We start from the raw sequence: 20,911 nt of genomic DNA on the forward strand, positions 1-20,911 counted from the left end.
TAAAAATAAATTCTTTATGCAGTGCAGAAATGTTTTCAGTTTTACTCCTACCAAAGCTTGAAACAGGTGATCATGCAAGTATAGTGAAATGTTCTATCTTTATTATTCTAATGCAGTTACTCGTTATATAAGACATAATACTGGGATACTGTGCATCTGTAATTTATGGCTTATTTTTCGTTTTGTTTAAGGTAAAAATGCATATCAAGTCAGTAACTGATTTTGAATGGCTAAAGCAGAGTCGATTTTATTTTAAGGAAGATGTGGATCAAGTTTGGGTATCCATTACAAATGTTGATTTTATTTACCAAAATGAATTTCTGGGATGCACTGATCGTCTGGTTATAACTCCTCTGACTGATAGGTGAGAAACAATGTTTTTCTTGAGGTTGGGGGAGAAGCCCAAAAAATGTTTAACATGCAGAGTGGCTTCTTTTATATAATATCTCCACAGAGTCATACTCTGGACTGCTGTAAATGTAAAATTGTACATTGTGTTCCAGAACATGTAATGAATGTCTACCTGTGTGTTTAAATAGGCATCCACACCTCTTTTTCGTTTAATAAAATAGACTCTCCCTAATCTACATACTTTATAACTCCTACAGAAATATGATGTCTTCACTCTTCTCAACAATGATTTAATTAACAGCAGAAATGTGTTTATATTAGTATAATATGTTATCATTTAGGAAGTATTATATTATATAATGATAACTTGATGGTAGAATTGGTATTTGAGGCCCAAGAGACTCCTAGACTTGGCTCAACAATTTGATGTGGGGGACCTAGAAATCTCTTCTTCCTTCTTGTTACTTCCCTATTCACGGTCAGCAATTTTTGTAGCTTTCTTCCAATACTCATGATTGTGCACCTGCCTGTCATGAAAACTGGTCTCTCTCTAAGGTCCATTGATATCTGGTCCATGTACTGAGTCTTTGGCCTCCTCCTTGGTGATCTTCCATCCATGATCATTGCAAGGATCCTCCTACCAATGTAACTTTTGGGTCTTCACTGGATATGTCTATACCAATGTATTCTCAGCTCACTCACCTGTCTTCAATTGGGACAATCTGCATTAGGCACCTCCCAACCTCATTTCATTTTTTATCACAGAACATTGAACCATTTGACCATCTCAACATCTTAATTTCTGTGGTGGGTGATTCCTTTTCTTGTGGCTGGCCACGTCTCTGTTCCATACATTAGAGTGGGTTGAATTACAGTTTTACCTTCATGGACATCTCTTTATTACAGAGAACTGGGGTCAACTCCCACCATTTATACTGTGGCTTTGAAACAATGCTAGGCATCACTTAGGAGGACACCACTGTTACCAACCACTGATCCTAGGTATTTCAGTTCTTTCACTTTTCTAAGCTCTCTGCCTGTAATATCCTTTTATTGTGGGTCCTCCTGCCTAAGCTATCATAGCCTCAGTCTTACCAATACTCACTCTAAATCCTCTCTACTGAAAACTCTGTTGCCACTGTTCAAATTTGATTTGCAGGGTCTAGCAATCTTCTGTGCACATCACTAAGTCATCAAGATAGTTAAGACCAAAGCAGACTGTGAAGAACTTCAAAAAGATCTAAGTGATTGGGCAACAAAATGGCAAATGAAATTTAATGCGGATAAATGTAAAGTAATGCACATTGGAAAAAATAACCCCAACTATACGTACAATATGATGGGGGCTAATTTAGCTACAACTAATCAGGAGAAAGATCTTGGAGTCATCGTGGATAGTTCTCTGAAGACGTCCACACAGTATACAGCGGTAGACAAAAAACCAAATGGGATGTTAGGAATCGTTAAAAAAGGGATAGAGAATAAGACAGAGAATATCTTATTGTCCTTTTATAAATCCATGGTACGCCCACATCTTGAATACTGCGTACAGATGTGGTCCCCTCATCTCAAAAAAGATATGCTGGCATGAGAAAAGGTTCAGAAAAGGAAAACTAAAATGATTAGGGGTTTGGAACAGGTCCCATATGAGGAGAGATTAAAGAGGCAGGACTTTTCAGCTTGGAAAAAAAGGAGACTAAGGGGGGATATGATAGAGATATATAAAATCACGAGTGGTTTGGAGAAAGTGAATAAGGAAAAGTTATTTACTTGTTCCCATAATGTAAGAACTAGGGACCACCAAATGAAATAATAGGTAGCAGGTTTAAAACAAATAAAAGGAAGTTCTTCTTCACTCAGCAAACAGTCAACCTGTGGAACTCCTTGCCTGAGGAGGTTGTGAAGGCTAGGGCTATAACAGGGTTTAAAAGAGAACTGGATAAATTCATGGAGGTTAAGTCCATTAATGGCTATTAGCCAGGATGGGTAAGGAATGGTGTCCCTAGCCTCTTTTTGTCAGAGGGTGGAGATGGACGGCAGGAGAGAGATCACATGATCATTACCTGTTAGGTTCACTCTCTCTGGCATTGGCCACTGTCGGTAGACAGGATACTGGGCTGGATGGACCTTTGGTCTGACCCAGTATGGCCATTCTTATGTCCTTATCAACGAACAGCATAGTCCATGGTGGTTTCCTTTGAAGACAACTACAGACAAAAAACCACAATGCTAACCCCTGGGGCAGGCCAATATCGACTAGAAATTCTCTGCTGTAGCTCCATTTGGTTTTGACTACAGTAGTCACCATTATACATATCCTCAATAAGATGGACATTCAGCAAGCTAGTTCTTTTGGTACACAATTGTATGCCTTCTCCAAATCCACAAAGACCATGCCCAGTTGCTGTTTCTTTTCTCTGTGCTACTCCATGAGGATTCATACAGCAATTATGGCATCAATTGTACTTCTTCTTGGCACAAATCTAGTCCAATCCCCTGCTCAAGGCAGGACCAATCTCCAACTAAATCATCCCAGCCAGGGCTTTTTCAAGCCTGACCTTTGGGTGGTATGTGTGGTATGTTTCCAATAAAGCACAACAATTCATTGAAAAACTCCTCTTACCTTTTGATCATCTCCTAACTGTGGTGCATACCCATTTACTGTGTGGATAGTCACTTCTTCTCACCACAGTTTAACACTCATCGGTCATTCTGGTAACGTCTATCACATGCCTCTGCATAGTTTCATCCAAAATAACTCCAACACCATTTCAGGAGGTTGAACTCACTGAATAGTAGATTTTTGTAACCCTCCTCCAGCATCTGAACTTTACAATCTCTCCATTTAGTCTCTTGTTCACATGTCAGATTTACTCTTCTCTAAGACCTCACATAGCTCCAAACTTCTTCCAGTTAGCATTTCCATGGTCCAACTTGCATAGCTCAGCTTACTCACTTCTTTAAATTTAGTAGCCCTAGTCCAGGTTACAAGTCAGGTAAGGCTTTTGTACATCACCTGCAGAGCTCACTCTGAGGTACACTTGACCTGGACATTAGTTCACATGAGCATATCTATTGGACAAGCTTTATGGATCACCTTCCCCTTCTTCTAGCTGAGCTGCCTCCCTAGGTTAGTGAGCTCATCTGCCCCAGCAAGACTTATTTTAAGGTGATCTTTAATCACCTTGATGTCCTTTTCATAGGACCAGTGTGGTATTTCATGGAAGGAGCCACTCCACCAGAGACCCAACACATCCTGCTGAGAGATGCCTCCAGTTGTTCTGAGACTCCTTATTAGGATCTTTGCAATTGTCTGGCATATGCAGGGATGTTCCCCTAGCTGCCACCCAGGGATGTGCCTGATGGGAGTTGATCACTCCTTCACAGGGTATGGGACATAAAAATCTAAAGGAAAAATACATCTTTTCATTAAGTTACAGTTTCCAGCTCTTTTGCTTGTGAAGATTACCTTGAAAATGTAAACCAATATGAATTGATATAAACCCCTCACTACAGCTGAAGACTAGTTACTGATTTTTTCTAAGAATCATAAATGTAGGCCTGGAAAGGACCACAGTTAGGTCATTTAGTCCAGTCCCTTGCACAAGTATTATCTGGACCATCCCCGACTTGTCTACCTGTTCTTAAAAACCTCCAATGACAGAGATTCCACAACCTCCCTAGGTAATTTTGTTCCAGTGCTTAACTACCATTACAGAAGGAAGTTTTTCCTGTTGTCTAACCTAAATCTCTTACTGCAATTTAAGCCCATTATTTCTTGTTCTGTCCTTGGTGGATACGGAGAACAATTTTTCACCCTCTTCTTGATAACAATCTTTTATGTACAGTTGACTCGTTTAGTTTGTGATCCACTATGACCCCCAGATCCATAGGTGCCAACTCTGTGGGTGCTCCAGGGCTGGAGCACCCACGGGGAAAAATTAGTGGGTGCTCTGCACCCATTGGCAGCCAAGCTCCCCGCTCCTCTCCCTACCCCAGCTCGCCTCCGCCTCCTCCCCTGAGTGTGCTGCGTCCCCGCTTCTCCTCCCAGTGCTTGCTGCTGCAAAACAGCTGTTTCGCAGCGTAACAATCTGTGGGAGGGAGAGGGGAGGAGTGGGAATGCAGCGTGCTCAGGGGAGGAGGTGAAGAAGAGGTGGGGACAGGGCGGGGATTTGGGGAAGGAGTCCAATATGGACAGGGAGGGGGCGGAGTTGGGGCAGGGACTTTGGGGAAGGGGTTGAAATAGGGGAGGGGCAGGGGTGGAGCCGGGGATGCTGGGGTTGTCACCTATGCCCAGATCCTTTGCTACAGTACTCTGTCCTAGGCAGTCATTTGCCATTTTGTATTCGTGCTGTTGATCCTTCCTAAGTGTAGTATTTTGCATTTGTCCTTTTTGAATTTAATCCTATTTATTTTAATTGGTTTCTCTGGTTTGTCAATCATCATTCTGAATTCTAATCCTGTCTTCCAAAGTGCTTTCAATTCCTCCCCACTTGGTATCTGCAAACTTTATAAGTGGACTCTCTATGCCAGTATTCAAATCATATATGAAGATACCAAATAGAACCAGACCCAGGACAGATCCCTGTAGGACCCCATTTGATGTGGCCTTTCCACTTGACTCTGTACCATCGATAACGATTCTGAGTATGCTTTTCCAACCAGTTGTGCATCCATCTGAGTGCTATTCTACCATGTTTCTATAATATCCGGTTTGACCTACTGCACTAGTTGTTCCAGTTCCTCCATTTTATTTCCCAGACTCCTTGCATTCGTGTACAAGCATTGAAGTCACTTCCCTTAGTCACAGAGTTTTCTAGCTCTTGGTATTCCATTATCCCTTGCCATATCTTCAATTAACTGATTTTCCTGCTCCTGTGACTTGAAATCAGGCATGAAAGACATGTTTCAAATTGTTGGAAAAACTGAGGCCTGTTAGTGCTTAGGTCCATTATGTAATCTTACTTTGAACATCCAAATCTGTGAGAGGGCATCTGCACAGCCCCTTCCTGATAAGTGGTTCTGATGGTACCGCTCCCAAGAGTGTGAAATTGCAGTCAAGTATTCTCCTGGAACTCCAGGTACATAATTATGAACTAAACAATAAGAAAATTGCACATTGGTGCCAATTTGGGTGGGGAAAAAATCTCTTCCTGAATTTTAAACAGCTTTGTGTCAACAGATTTATGCTGGATCTTTCTGAAGAATAACTTAGTGGTAGAACTGAGCCCATTTAGAGGTTTTATTTGTTTTTCTGGTTAGCTATCAATTTTTGAAAAAATTCCTAATAAGCAGATTTGTTATGTAATGACTTAAGTGAAAGGAAACAAACTTGATTATATTATTCAACACATTGTTCAGTAGTAAGCAAAAAGGAGCATTTTGGTATCATGTTGAAGACATTAATTTCAACTCTTTATATACAAAACATGTAATTAATTCCACTCCCCCATCTAAATACTACAAAATTAACAGAAATGTATCTTTCCGTGTTGTTGATGCTTTCTCAATGCTACTAATATTATTGTATGTTCTGCCATAACTATATTGAATGATGTATCAAGCCCATAATAATATGAAAGGTTAACCCACTAACAATCCAGTATTCAGCAGCTGACTAGAATGTCCTCTCCATTTGTATCCTCATCTTCGTTATCTGAACTGTCCTCCATAGTGTCACATCCATGTTATCACACATTTGCAAAATATGTGCTAGAGAGCATTTGAGTCCATGTGTAAGGCACTGGCAATCAGGTAATTTGCATTCTATGATGCATTTACAAGCTCTCAGCTGCAAGACTACCTCAGGGGCAGGCCAGCCTTTCATCCATTCTGTTGTCAGCTCACCCTTCTACATGAGACAGTGACCATGAGATTGTTGAGTTCAGGATCCTGACACAAGGAAGAAAGGAGAACAGCACAATACAGACCCTGGACTTCAGAAAAGCAGACTTTGACTCCCTCAGGGAATTGATGGGCAGGATCCCCTAGGAGAATAACATGAGGGGGAAAGGAGAGCTGGCTATATTATAAAGAATCCTTATTGAGGTTGCAGGAACAAACCATCCTGATGTGTAGAAAGAATAGTAAATATGGCAGGCGACCAGCTTGGCTTAACAGTGAAATCCTTGCTGATCTTAAAAACAAAAAAGAAGCTTACAAGAAGTGGAAGATTGGACAAATGACCAGGGAGGAATATAAAAATATTGCTCAGGCATGCAGGAATGACATCAGGAAGGCCAAATCACACTTCGAGTTGCAGCTAGCAAGGGATGTTAAGAGTAACAAGAAGGGTTTCTTCAGGTATTTTAGCAACCAGAAGAAGGTCAAGGAAAGTGTGGGCCCCTTACTGAATGCAGGAGGCAACCTAGTGACAGAGGATGTGGAAAAAGCTAATGTATTAAATTCTTTTTTTGCCTCTGTCTTCACGAACAAGGTCAGCTCCCAGACTATTGCACTGGGCAGCACAGCTTGGGGAGGAGGTGACCAGCCCTCTGTGGAGAAAGAAGTGGTTCCAAACTATTTAAAAAAGCTGGACGAGCACAAGTCCATGGGGCTGGATGCACTGCATCCGAAGGTGCTAAAGGAGTTGGTGGATGTGATTGCAGAGCCATTGGCCATTATCTTTGAAAACTGATAGCGATCAGGGGAGGTCCTGGATGACTGGGAAAAGGCTAATGTGTAGTGCCCATCTTTAAAAAAGGGAAGAATGAGGATCCGGGGAACTACAGGCCAGTCAGCCTCTCCTCAGTCCCTGGAAAAATCATGGAGCAGGTCCTCAAGGAATCAATTTTGAAGCACTTAGAGGAGAGGAAAGTGATCAAGAACAGTCAGCATGGATTCACCAAGGGCAAGTCATGCCTTTATAACCTAATTGCCTTCTGTGACGAGATAACTGGCTCTGTGGATGGGGGGAAAGCAGTGGACGTGTTATTCCTTGACTTTAGCAAAGCTTTGGATATGGTCTCCCACAGTATTCTTGCCAGCAAGTTAAAGAAGTATGGGCTGGATGAGTGGACTATAAGGTGGATAGAAAGCTGGCCAGATCATCGGGCTCAACAGGTAGTGATCAATGGCTCCATGTCTAGTTGGCAGTCGGTATCAAGCGGAGTGCCCCAAGGGTCGGTCCTCAGGCCAGTTTTGTTCAATATCTTCATTAATGATCTGGAGGATGGCGTGGATTGCACCCTCAGCAAGTTTGCAGATGACACTAAACTGGGAGGAGTGGTAGATACGCTGGAGGGTAGGGATAGGATATGGATACAGAGGGACCTAGACAAATTGGAGGATTGGGCCAAAAGAAATCTGATGAGGTTCAACAAGGACAAGTGCAGAGTCTTGCACTTAGGATGGAAGAATCCAATGAACCGCTACAGACTAGGGACCGAGTGGCTGGGCAGCAGTTCTGCAGAAAAGAACTTAGGGGTTACAGTGGATGAGAAGCTGGATATGAGTCAACAGTGTGCCTGTGTTGCCAAGAAGGCTAACAGCATTTTGGGTTGTATAAGTAGGAGCATTGCCAGCAGATCGAGCGCCGCGATCATTCCCCTCTATTCGGCATTGATGAGGCCCCATCTGGAGTACTGTGTCTAGTTTTGGGCCCCACACTACAAGAAGGATGTGGAAAAATTGGAAAGAGTCCAGCAGAGGGCAACAAAAATGATTGGGGGCTGGAACACATGACTTATGAGGAGACGCTGTGGGGACTGGGGTTATTTAGTCTGTGGAAGAGAAGAATGAGGGGGGATTCGATAGCTGCTTTCAACTGCCTGAAAGGGGGTTCCAAAGAGGATGAATCTAGACTGTTCTCAGTGGTAGCAGATGACAGAACAAGGAGTAATGGTCTCAAGTTGCAGTAAGGGCTGTTTAGGTTGAATATTAGGAAAAACTTTTTCAGTAGGAGGGTGGTGAAGCACTCGAATGGGTTACCTAGGGAGGTGGTGGAATCTCCTTCCTTAGAGGTTTTTAAAGTCAGGCTTGACAGAGCCCTGGCTGGGATGATTTAGTTGGGGATTAGTCCTGCTTTGAGGAGGGGGTTGGACTGGATGACCTCCTGAGGTCCCTTCCAACCCTGATATTCTATGATTCTATGACCCAGCCATGCCCCATGGTATGGCTGGTTATGACTGGATACTACTCCAGGCTCCTACACTAGACAGCAGCCTCATAACTGGCACAAAACATTCAGGTAGAGGCAGTCTTTGCACAGAGGAAGCAGGCCATATTCAACATCTCCCTTCTTAGCAGTTCTGGTATCTTAGCTCATTTAGCTCTGTGATATTTGACTTAGCAACATACATTGTACAGGTGAATTCCTGAAGATGGTGTTGAAAGGTCTTTAGATAAGACCTCTGTTACCCTAACTCTGCCAGTGCTCAGTAAATGTACTCTTTTCTGGTGATTTAACTTTACACCAATATCTTTCCCACATCTTGCAAATGTGCTAACAGAATCATACCAGTGAATGCATGCATTCCCAACAGGGCTGAGCAGACTTATTTTCTTAGTGATGTGATGCCAAGTTTGGTTACATCTATGTACCTTATTTGATTTTTTATGTCAGATCTGGCATAGATTTTTGCCAATGTTTCTGAAGAAAGCAAGGGTAAGAATTGGCACATCAGTGTCCTCAGATACAGTAATAACTGATTTCATGGTTCTTTGATGCATGCTTTGCATGTAACATTATCCGTGTGTGTGATTTTTGTGAAGAGGACAAGTCCAGAAAGTTTGGTAAGCTTGTTATACAGTACTCCTGGTATGTCATATACATTATCTCACCTGTTTTTTCCAGGAAATAAGGCTTTTTCCATTCATCACATAAGAATTTGATGAAAGAAGTCTTGCTGGTAGAACATTCAGGAAAACACCTCCAGTGTTTGTATCAGGCCAGAAGATCCAATATTCTTCAATAGAACTTCAGGGTCTGCTCTTTTATTTTCCATCTCTGAATTTTTAATGGAGATGTGTGGTAGGGTTTACACACTCCACACTAAGATTGAGACAGGAGAAGGACCGGAGCAGGACTGGGCTAGGAAAGCTCATCCCCTCAGGTACTGCTGAGCATGCTCCTGAGGAAAAGACCAGTATAAAGAGAGCTCTGGCAGCCAGGGATAGGGGGTGGGGGAGAGAAAATACAGAAGCCGTTTCCTGAAGGAGCACTACTCTGCAGCAGCAGGAGAAGAAACCGCTACTGTGGGGGTTCAGCTATGAGTCTTCCTCCCCACCCCTTGACACTACCCAAGAAGGAGGTAGAATGCGAGGCAAGGGCAACAGAGGGCTGCAGTCATCAGTCCTAGATGGTGGGGGTTTGAGGCAAGGACTGCAACCATATGCCAAACTGAGACACAAGGTGTGGTAGGACGTGGCCAATGGGCCAAATTTTGAGGGGCTGATCTCAGGCCATCCCAAGCTTCAACACTTTTAGGGCCCTGGGCTGGGACCCCTTATACCTGGCCTCCAGAAGGGCAGGGCAAGGGGTTACAGGTAAAGAGGCTGGTCCAGCAGGGACCTCAACCAAAGGGCCCAAGTCATATTGAACTGAGGGAGAGACTGAGGTTGGCAGCCCAGACCACTAAATCTACTGGCTGACTAAACCACCCCACTAAAAGTTGTAACTGAACATATTGGAGATCACATCTATCCTGTCACTGTCAGTTGTAGTCTTCAAGGCTGACACATTCTCTGACAGATCACCATATGTTTTGTTCTTAATATTTATTTTGTGTATAAGACATTCCATCTATGGTGTAAGCAGATGGGCTAGGGATTATGCCAACTCTTTTCCTCAAGATTCCTTGTCAGGGCTGCTTTATTTGTCTTCCTCATGGTGCCATCAAAGATGGTGAGAGCCTGGGGCAGTGGTCCTAAGGGGTGCTGCAGTACTTCCCTTATGTCCAGATTCCTATTTGATGCATGTGGGATATGTGATCCACCTTTAATATAATCTCCTTATTTGAGACTTTTGTTTTCCTGGATTTCTTTATCACTGAATGTCTTTTGTTTTTGCTTTGGCAGCCTATCACAGGAGTTCTGGGTTGGCTGCACAGTTTCTAGTCTGTTATGTCTGAATGCTATATATGCACCTTCTTTTTTCTCCTTTGCATGTAAGAGATTGTGACAGGGTTGGGGGGAAAACCCGTCAAGTGCGGGGCAAGTGTGTCCCACACAGCCTCCTAAACCAAAGTCAATATACTCACCCTAATAGCTGGGCAGTGTGGCCCAATGGCCAAAGTCAGTAGGTTCTCCCCTCTTAGCAGGCAGTAAGGTCCAGTTATCAGTCTATAGTGCTGACCCTCCTAGCGGGGCAGTAAGGCCTAGCAGCTACAGTCAGTAGATTTGCCCCAGGGAGACAGGGGCAATAAGGCCTAGTGGCCAGTCAGTAAATTCACCCTTGTCAGCAGGGCAGTAAGGCCTAGAGGCTAGGGTCAGCCAAGATGGGGGCCACCACGCACAGGAAAGGGGTAGGGGTGGCCTGGGTAGGGCGGTCTGGACCCTCCCTCTCCGCCGGACCCCAGCCCAGGGCCCTGGTCATGGCAGGGGTGCATGCCACTGAGTCGGAGGGGGAGGAGGGGTTTCCAACCAAAACACACTGACTCAAAAATTCCAGTTCACTAATCAGGCCCCTATCCAGGGGCAGCCCTAGACTAGCTGCCAGCAACTGGTGCCTTAGGTGAACCATGCAATCGGCACCCCCCACCCCCAAACCCAAGGGCAGATTTAGGCTGAGGTTTTTAGTAAACTGGGAAATATTTTCCCCTTTTTTTCCTTTCAGTGTTTTTAACCGTTTTTTTTTTTAAACAGAGGGTTAATTATTCGGTTTGTCCATCCGTCTGTCCAGCCAATGTTTCTGAGATCAGATAAAATAGAGACACGACATTTTCAGAATAGATTTGTACACAACAGCTAGATGATAGTTCAGTGTGATTTCAAATAAAAATGCATTAAAATGTTAATTATAATTTTTATTACTACAAATCCAAAATCATCCATTACGCTATCCTGCTTTAACTGCCATTACCACCACATCCAATATAGAAAGAAATAAGAAAACTCTTCAATGAACTTTAACCTGTATTTACAAAACACTCCAAATAAAAAACACTCTGTGCTCTTAAAACATGGCTTTTCTTGCTTTAAGTTTTGAAAATTCAGTCGCTAGTTCTTTTAGATCCAGTTTTCCAACTATTTCATGTTCTATTGACATTGTGGCAAGTCCAACAAGTCTCTCTTGCACCATTGTTGAACTCAGATATGTTTTTATCAATTTTAACTTTGAGAAGCTACGTTCCCCACTAGCTACGGAAACCGGCAAAGTTAAAAGAATGTGTAGAGCTATAAAAATGTTTTGAAAGCTGTCTATGGGTTTATTTTCACAAACAAACTTCAGTACTTCTTCAGGAGTGGAATGTTCCTTAAGTCATCTTGAAAAAGCCTGAAGCTCACTACACATCTGTAGCATCAATGTCTTTTGAATTTTCATGAGTCAATGCCGACTCCAGTTTTATACAAAATTCTCTTATCTGTTTTGCTGTTTCTTTTGCAAGCTGTGGATATCATATAGAAAGCCAAACACTAACTCTGTCTGCTGCATCTGTTTTTCATCAAACAAGTGAATAGCAGTATCAAAGACTGCAAAGTAGAAATTCACTTTGAACCTTTGTTTTGGTAGTATGATCAGAAATTTCAGTTAGGACATCATAAATGTTTCCAAGTTCATAGCGAAGAGGCTACAAAGCATCAATGTGACTCTCCCATCTTGTCTGATCAAGTGGTTTCACAGTTAGAGAATTCACATGGCGAGTCAGAATCTCCCAATGGCATGTTGAGCCTGAGAAAAACATATAAACGTGTTGCACCAGGTCAAAGAAACTGCTTGCCTCCAGACAGCATCTAGCAGCATCATTGACAACCAAATTCAGAGAATGCGCACTGCAAGAAACAAAAAAGGCCCTAGGATTGATTTCCATCATTCTCCTTTGCACACCATTGTCTTTACTCTTCATATTACTTCCATTATCATAGCCTTGGCCATGTACGTTTTCAATAGATAATGATGTCGTTTCAAGGTCTTGTAGAATAATTTTAGTCATAAATGCTCCAGTCGTCTCCTTCAGTGGTATGAAACCCCAAAAATGTTCCTTTATGAGCACTTCAACATTATCTTCATCTGCAGAGTTTCCAAATCAAGAAAATGAATGATCATCGCTATTTGTTCAACATGACTCACATCTGGTGTACAGTCCAATATTATTGAAAGGTATTTTGCAGAATGGGCAGCTTCTACAATTTTCTTTTTAATGGCATTTCCTAGGATTTGAATCAGTTCATTCTGCATATTTTTTCCTAAGTAATGAACCTGTGTTCCATGATCAGTTATTTTACATAGATGCTCCTTCATGACTGGATCAAACAAAGCTAGGTATTCAACAAATTTTAAAAATTTTCCATTACCTGGAGTGTATAATTTTTCATTTCTACCACAGCCGCGGAATGCTAAATTTTGCACATCAAGAACTCTCACTACAGCAATCAGACACTCTAATATTTGTTGCCAATATTCTTCTTTTTCCTTGATCACATGTAAATTTTGATTGATAGTTTTTTCTTTTTTCAATTGTAATTCAAGTTCTTTCCAATTTTGAAAAGATTCCAAATGTTCTGTACTTCTTTCATGTGAAGAGAGAATTGAAGATATGTTTTTCCAGTTCTTCGAACCATTTTCAGTAAGTGATATACCAATTGTTTGATTTCTAAACAACTTGCAGCAAAAGCAAAACACAGAGTCCTTCGACACTGAATATTATAACCAGTTTTGATGAATTTCTTCCCCATTAATGAGTTTCCTCTTGTAATGCTGAGCAGAGAATTTTCTTTTATTTCCATCCTCAGGGAAGGGAAATTCATGAACTTGTTCGGGTCCATTTCCACGAGAATTTGCTGCACACTGTCATCACATCTGGGCCAGGAAGCTGGGTCCCCATACTGTAACTTGTTCGTAGCTTCCTCATCCTTTCTTCCTTCTACTTCATTTACTTCAATTTCTTCATGTGTCTCTGAAGGTGAATAAATTTTCTCCACTTCCATATCAGTCTGATGCTCTGAGCTGCCTTCATCTAGAAGTAAGTTTCTATCATGTTGAATTTCCAAACTCCTTTTTGTGGATGTGAGCTACCCTCATCTCAAAGTGAAATTCCTTCATCTGGATGCTGTGAACTGCTTCCTTTTTTATTTGGATTAAAGAGAAGATATTTCAGGAAGGATCCCTGCTGTTTTGCTTGGTCCTTTTCCTTCTCAGCCTTTCATTACAATACTCAGCTTCTGAGGGTTTTCTTTTTCCTGTTTCTGCCATGGGGCATTTGAATATTGTTATGTACTGTGCTCCTGACTGCAAGCATTATAGCGTTAAGGATGGCTGACACACCCACCATGTGGTTGGCAATTTAAACCACAGTGCAGCCATCCCAACACGTCTTTTCACTGCTTAAAGGTTCAATGAGTAGTAACATACACTCACTTACCTATTAAAACAGTTAGCTACAGCATTTACACAGAAACAAAATGACCTTTTTCTACATTATAACTTGACACCAGTTGTTTGGAAAGAAATCCACTTCCTCACGGTTACCCGCTTGGAGTGTGATGACATCACTTTCATAGTCTATTAAGCGTTAACGCTGTTACTTTTCTTTTATGGACCTTATTTATTACATGTGAACCAGTTATAACAAAGAAAAATTCATAATTATACAGTCCGATAATAACGCTAAGGTTTAAGAACACTTAAAGATACTCACTCACATTTTGGATATATAATGCTGAAAGATGTTATTCTTTATTCTTTGGCACCAAGAAACACAATTTTCTACAGTATTCGCTCAATTCTTAACCATCTACCTGTGACATGTGTTAAAATGACTGTTTGACATGTATCAACTCGCAATATCTCCGTTCTACATGAATTTCCAGCTATGCAACCTTGATGTATATTCGAGTTAGGTGTCACTGGCGTTGCAGCTCTTGCCACTGGCAGATGTGTTTCATTGTGGCTGAGTTATTGCTAATCAAAATTGCAGAGTGGGTCATCTTGACCCTACATCACAAATTGAAAAAAAAATTCGGTAAAATATTATTTACTTTTGCAGTAAATAAAAGATTTGACATATTAATAAATTCTCAAATGTAGAGAAATGAATTATAATTCATATTTCCTCTGTATGCACACAGGAATTGAAATAATGAAATCTTCGTTATTTTATTTGTATTTTTTTTCACCTTTTTAATTTTTTTTTTATTTTTTCGCTCAAATTTGGTGCCCCATTTAACTTGGCACCATAGGTGACCACCTAGTTCACCTATATGGATGGGCTGCCCCTGCACCTATCAAATTCCGCTTGGCTGCTTCCTACCATAGTTCCCACTATCCTGGTCTGGGCATCTCTGTTATTGCCAGATTCTCTGTCTGTGCTGTCCCTGGTGACTCTGGATGCAGTGAAGTCTCCATAGGTACCTTGGTGTCTGCCTGGGTTGCGGTGTCTTGGGCTCCCACGGCCTTGGGCATCAGCTGATCCTTGGCAGGAGCCAGCAAAATACGTCCTTCCTCCCCAGCAGTCAGCCCCAACTGAGGTGAGCTGCTCTCTTTTATACCACTGCACCTGGAGCATGCCTAATAGAGTGAAGTGGGCATGGTTTCCTCAGCCCACAATGTAGAGTTAACCCTTCAGCATCCAGTGCAGAGCGAGTGAGCCCTGTCACACAGATCCTTGCTAACATCTTCAGGAGCTACAGAACAAGTGAAGAGACGGACTAATTAATTTAGTTCTACAAAGGGATTGACCCAGGTCTTCTCCAGTGTATCTGTCAGTGACTGACGTCATTTTCATCTCTCTCTAACCTGGGTGGCTCAAGATCTGCATGAGATATGCCAGGTGTCTGGACCTGTACTGTTTGCCTTAGTTTTCTAAAAATAGGTATCTCTGCACTCCACAGTTAGGTAATACCTGTTCACTGCCCCAGACTGAGGACTTAATTCTTTGGTCCCATCTGTTATCTGTGTGTCCTTATTGACAGTCTCCTGAATGGCCTGATCTACAGGAATTTTTCCAAAGGGTTTCATTACTCCATCTGTACAGAGAAGCTTCCGATTTTGAAATGATCACACACCTCAGGATGTTCTATCTCCAACCATGCCATTTGTATGAAGAACACTAGCAGATATCTTGTTTAATTCTGCTTGTCATCAGCCAAACCACTAAGGTATCATGACTCCGATCATGGTTAGGTGAAGAAACCCAGTCACCTTCTCTGGATGCTTGAGAAAAAGGCCAGGAACCACAACAACCATATCAGTTTAACTCATCCAGAATGTTGATAAGTCGCTGTTTTCATTACTCAAATGGTTCAGGTATGTGTTAAAAAGCTGAAATCCAAACACAGGATGAATGGTTGAGGATATCATTCAACTGGTTTATGTTGCCATATAGCTTCTCCATCCAGATTGTGTCATTAAGGATTTGTAAATCAATCAAGTGGTGGTCCTCCATCCAGGTATAAATGCCCTTCCTGACTAATCTCATCAGGGCCTCCTACACTGATTTGAGTAGTCTAACAGCTGAGTGGTGCTTGGGTCCTTCCAGTACATCCCAATGGAACTTTCAGCAGTAATACTGGACTCCTAAATCATTGGAATCTTTTCCCAGTGATTGACATCATATTGCATATTTTATGAAATGCTCCCATTCTGATAATTATAGATTGGAATTTTATCATTTTTTTCTCATTCTTCCACACTATCTCTGCATACAATGCCTCGTCAAAGACACACACTTCGTAAAATATAAATTGATTTTTTCCCAGTATTTTCAGAGTCTAATTAAGGAGTTTTTAGTCTGTGGACATCTAAAAGATTTTTTAGTCAGTGGTGCATTCATGACTGGCAAATATCCAACCTTGTCCTGAGTCATACTGACCTTGTTGCATGCTTGGATACTGAAGTCAATCCAGGAGCTGATTGGTTATTTACATCTGTTTGCCTGAGCAGAGACCATACTTCATTCTTAACATGAGCATTGTGAATGGCCCCTTCATAGTGTACCTCCACTGGTTCCATCCAGAAGGGCCAACTCAGTTACCAGCATTATAAAGAGTAAGCAGTAGTGGTGGAGGAGTGATGCTGTTGTTTTTGACTTTCTCTGCATATGGAGGCATCTTGGCTTGTCCAGTAGTTCATATCTGAGGCTACACTGCAATAACATTTAATCTTTGATGTCCCTGAATCACTGAGTGTGTCTAATCAAGTCTGTTGCTGTTATCATATGCCAAAGTTGTAGAGATGCAGGGCAGAATGTTGGATGGTATTGACAAACCTGATTCCTCCTCATTAACCAGCTTCTGCAGACAGAGGTGAGTGTCCATTTCCTCCAGCTGACTATAAGATATCCATGATCTATTTGGTTGAGTGCCTGAAACAACTCCATATTGCTTGTGGGGGATATCCTGTTACCATGAGTAGTGAAGTGCTTTGCAGGGTTCTGCAAACTTCCACTAATGTCATATATATAATGTTGGGGAAAATAGACTGTATGAATCTTTGTACTCTCTTTTGTGTCCCCTGTTAACACCTGCAGGAAGTCCATGAGAGATTTTTGGCATTGGTGCGTAATAATTATCAAGCCTCTCTGGCTGTAGATGCCATAGAATCATAGAATAGAATCATAGAATATCAGGGTTGGAAGGGACCTCAGGAGGTCATCTAGTCCAACCCCCTGCTCAAAGCAGGACCCATCCCCAACTAAATCATCCCAGCCAGGGCTGTGTCAATCCTGACCTTAAAAATATCTAAGGAAGGAGATTCCACCACCTCTCTAGGTAACGCATTCCAGTGTTTCACCACTCTCCTAGTGAAAAAGTTTTTCCTAATATCCAACCTAAACCTCCCCCACTGCAACTTGAGACCATTACTCCTTGTCTGTCATCAGCTACCACTGAGAACAGTCTAGTTCCATGGTTAATCAATCTTGGATTCCTTCACATTTAACTGCATGATCATGGCACATTGCTTCGAAACCTGATCCTAGTCTTCTGTCAAAAGTGAATCCAGTTCAGAGGCCATTCTTAGATTCTCATTGACTAACATTGCCTTAGATAAATTTTCTGGTATCACCATAAGTTTGCCATTATCTGATATCTCCAGGCTATGACTGAATTCTGCTTCCAGTGTTCTCCAAATGTTTGAGACTTGATTTTTTTTTCAATACCTAGAGAGTTCATATTGGCCACCAATTTCTCTGGCATGTTCACCACTAATACAATATGAGGCTTTGAAAACAAATTAGGCTATTCAGTTATTCTCACTATCATATGTTTTTTCTTTCATAAAGTATACACTGTCATCATCTTCACCTTGACAAAACTTCTGCTTTTCTGATGGTCTTATGTAGGCTCTAACAAGATCTGTGATCGTATGCTTCTGCTGCTACCATCTCCCTTGATGTAACAACCAATATCTTTCTCTTCTCTTCTCTTCTCTTCTCTTCTCTTCTCTTCTGTACATTCCTGTTTGACCTGAGATCTACTGCTCGCCACGGTGACTCTCAGGACTTGGTCCCTTTCACATAAATGGATACCTTTGTCATAAAATATACAGACTTTTTTGTATGCTCTGGTGGATGATGCTCCCATTCCCCTTATTGATTTGCATGATTCATGACCAATTTCTTAACTACAGGTTTTGCCTCTTTTTCATGCTGTTGCAGAGTTTTCTTGTGTATAAAGATCTTTCTGCAGTTTAGGTGATAAAATGTGTGTTGCTTCATTGGTGTCTTTATAGTGCATAATGGTGGCACATTTTTGGATCTCTGTCTCTTAAAAGATTCTTTCATGATTCCAGGTCTCTTGGTTTGGTCAGTCCTGTGAAAGGAGCCTCCACATCACATATCAGACACATGTTTTTAGACCTTTTACTCAGTTTGTGAATGCTTTTTTGGGAACCTCTGAATCAGATTAAATTGTTCATTCAGTAATCACAATAGCATCACAGTCAAATCTGAAGCAAACAGTACCTTATTTTATACAAAAACTACCAAAAATTGATTTTAAGTCGAGAAATCTGTGCAGAATCAAATAATTTTTCATGTGAAGCATGACCTCCGTTATTAGGTATTTGGTAGTTGCCATGTTAATGATTATGCAAATAAGACAATTTTTCATAGTATTCATTATTGTAATGTAAAAAAAGTAATTACCCAAAATTGGATGAAGATGAATTCATTTTTAGTCAAAATATTGCCTATACCCATTGTTCACCCAGTGTTTCTGCTTAGTAGTACTGTTACTGTGGAAACAGGCATACCTCCACCTTTAAAATACCATGCAGAAAGGTCCACCACATATTTATGTAATATGTATGCAAGAATATTTTTTAAAGTGGGAATTTGCCCACCCAGGTGGTACCAAAAAGTTGTCTGGCTCATGGACTAACACGCCAGTAACCTACTTTTGTCCCTTAATTGTTCAAATGTCCTATATTTTCTTTATCTCAACCCTAGAGAGTTCATGGAATCCTGCTCACTTGGATTTAGATTAAATTTTTAGTCTTGGCCCTGAGCAAGGGTGATTTATACCTAACTGCTCCTCCATAGGAGTAGTTTTACAAAGGAATTGTGATTCAGAGAGGCACAGTCATTCCCTGGCCTCTGTGTAAATTACTGCAGCCCTTGAAAAGGTGCATCTTATTTATTTCTTGTGTATGGATACCTGTTCTGACCTAAGGCTTTGTTCACTCTGTCTCTCTCCACACTTTCCCATCCATTGTCTCACTGAGAGGAATATCCAGAGAACAGGGGTTGTGCTCTACAACAGACCCAAGTCTGGGTAAATCAAGCAGTGGGGTTGGGTGGCCTCCTTACTCCCCGTGAAGTGTAACTTGGCCAAGCAAAGCAAAGTCACAAGTTAGCTTTTTATTTAAAAAAGGTTGGATTGTGTCTTTAACTGCAGTTGTCCCAGGAGGCAGTGTGGCTCAGAGAAATATCTCTGAGGCTCAATTCCCTCCCTGCTCCCCCTTTTCCTGGAAGTGGGGGAAGGGTAGGAGGATAATAATTTACTGTTGTCCTGTACTAGCCACAAATTACAACACCCCCTGAACTGTGCTGGCTCAGATATGCTGACTGGCATATTGACGGAGCTGAGCCAAGACTTTCCATTCCTCACCCATCTGCTTTGGAGGTGGTTCTTAATCCCTTTTTCTCCTCTGCATGGGCATTTAGTCAAGTCAATCTAGCCTAATGGGACTATATACCTGTGAGGTACTGCTTAACATGAACAACCATGGCAGAATCTGCTCTTCAAAAACTATCTGCTATGATAATTGATAATGAACATTCTTTATTGTGATACTGCAGGTTGTTTACTGCTTCTTTTTTAGGTAGCATACATTGTACCCCATCTAATACCTATAGTCTGTAGGTGAATCAGGTTAAGATTTATTTATGACATTAACATTTAAAGGCTATATTCTGCCACTCTCACTCATGTAGAGTAGTACCTTATCATGTGGGTAGTACTACTGTTATTATTGGGACTGCTCTCAGAGTAAGGTACAATTCAATGTGAGGGTTATAGCCCATACTTATTTCTTTGTTATATGCATGTAGGTTTTATTTCTCACTTTCATCTATAGTTAATTATACATTTGAATTAACATTTACAGATGCTATATAACCTTAGCTCAGGCTTTGGGAATGAACATGGGAGGAGCTCCAGCAGGACCAGCTGGAACTGGTAAAACAGAAACTACAAAAGACATGGGAAAGGCTCTGGGAAAATATGTAGTAGTATTTAACTGTTCTGATCAAATGGACTTCAGAGGCTTGGGTAGGATTTTCAAAGGTAAGATTTTCCATGTTGCATGTACTGAGAAACAAAGAACAAATTACTTTTTTATTAAATTATAATAGTCAAATAGGATAAAATTTTACAAGCACTTAACCCCCATTTTCAATAGTGCCTTAGGCACTTAGGAGTTCTACTTGCTCCTAAGAGCCTAAATCACTTGAAAATGGGTAGAAGTTCACTACTAACCTGTGACTGCCTCTGAGCATAGGCTTTGCTGCCTCCCTGTGGGCATCCAAATCCTACCTCCTGCCTAAGCCCTGGAGTGATTCACAAACCAGGGGAAGATGGGCATTCAGCAGCCTAACTCTTCTGAGGGGCCAGATCCGATAGATGTGTTCAGAGCAGAGGCAGGCAAACTTTTTGGCCTGAGGGCCACATCAGGTTTCCAAAATTGTATGGAGGGCTGGTTAGGGGAGGCTGTGTCTCCCCAAAACAGCAAGGCGTGGCCCGGCCCCGGCCTCCTATCCAAACCCCCCACCCCACTTCTTGCCCCCTGACGGGTCCCCCAGTTCTCCTGCCCCGTCCACCACCCCTGTCCCCGACGGCCCCCCTGGGACTCCTACCCCATCCACCACCCCCTGCTACCTGTCCCCTGAACACCCCCAGATCCTCCACCTCTGACTGCCCCCTGCCGCCCCATCCAACCCCCCCTCTCATTCCTGACTTACCC

General features: G+C 41.9%; 1 protein-coding gene across 1 annotated transcript in view; it reads left to right on the forward strand.

Annotated features, from left to right (window-relative positions):
• The window catches only part of DNAH8 (dynein axonemal heavy chain 8), a 577,606-nt gene that overhangs the window by 318,159 nt on the left and 238,536 nt on the right, over positions 1-20,911 (forward strand). Inside the window, exons 43-44 of the mRNA XM_073338555.1 lie at positions 192-364; positions 20,057-20,235. Coding sequence (XP_073194656.1) covers positions 192-364; positions 20,057-20,235 — 352 coding nt within the window. The remainder of the gene's footprint in view (positions 1-191; positions 365-20,056; positions 20,236-20,911) is intronic.

This window comes from Lepidochelys kempii, chromosome 3 (genome assembly GCF_965140265.1).
Source record: "Lepidochelys kempii isolate rLepKem1 chromosome 3, rLepKem1.hap2, whole genome shotgun sequence".
In the NCBI taxonomy this organism is placed as follows: Eukaryota; Metazoa; Chordata; order Testudines; family Cheloniidae; genus Lepidochelys; species Lepidochelys kempii.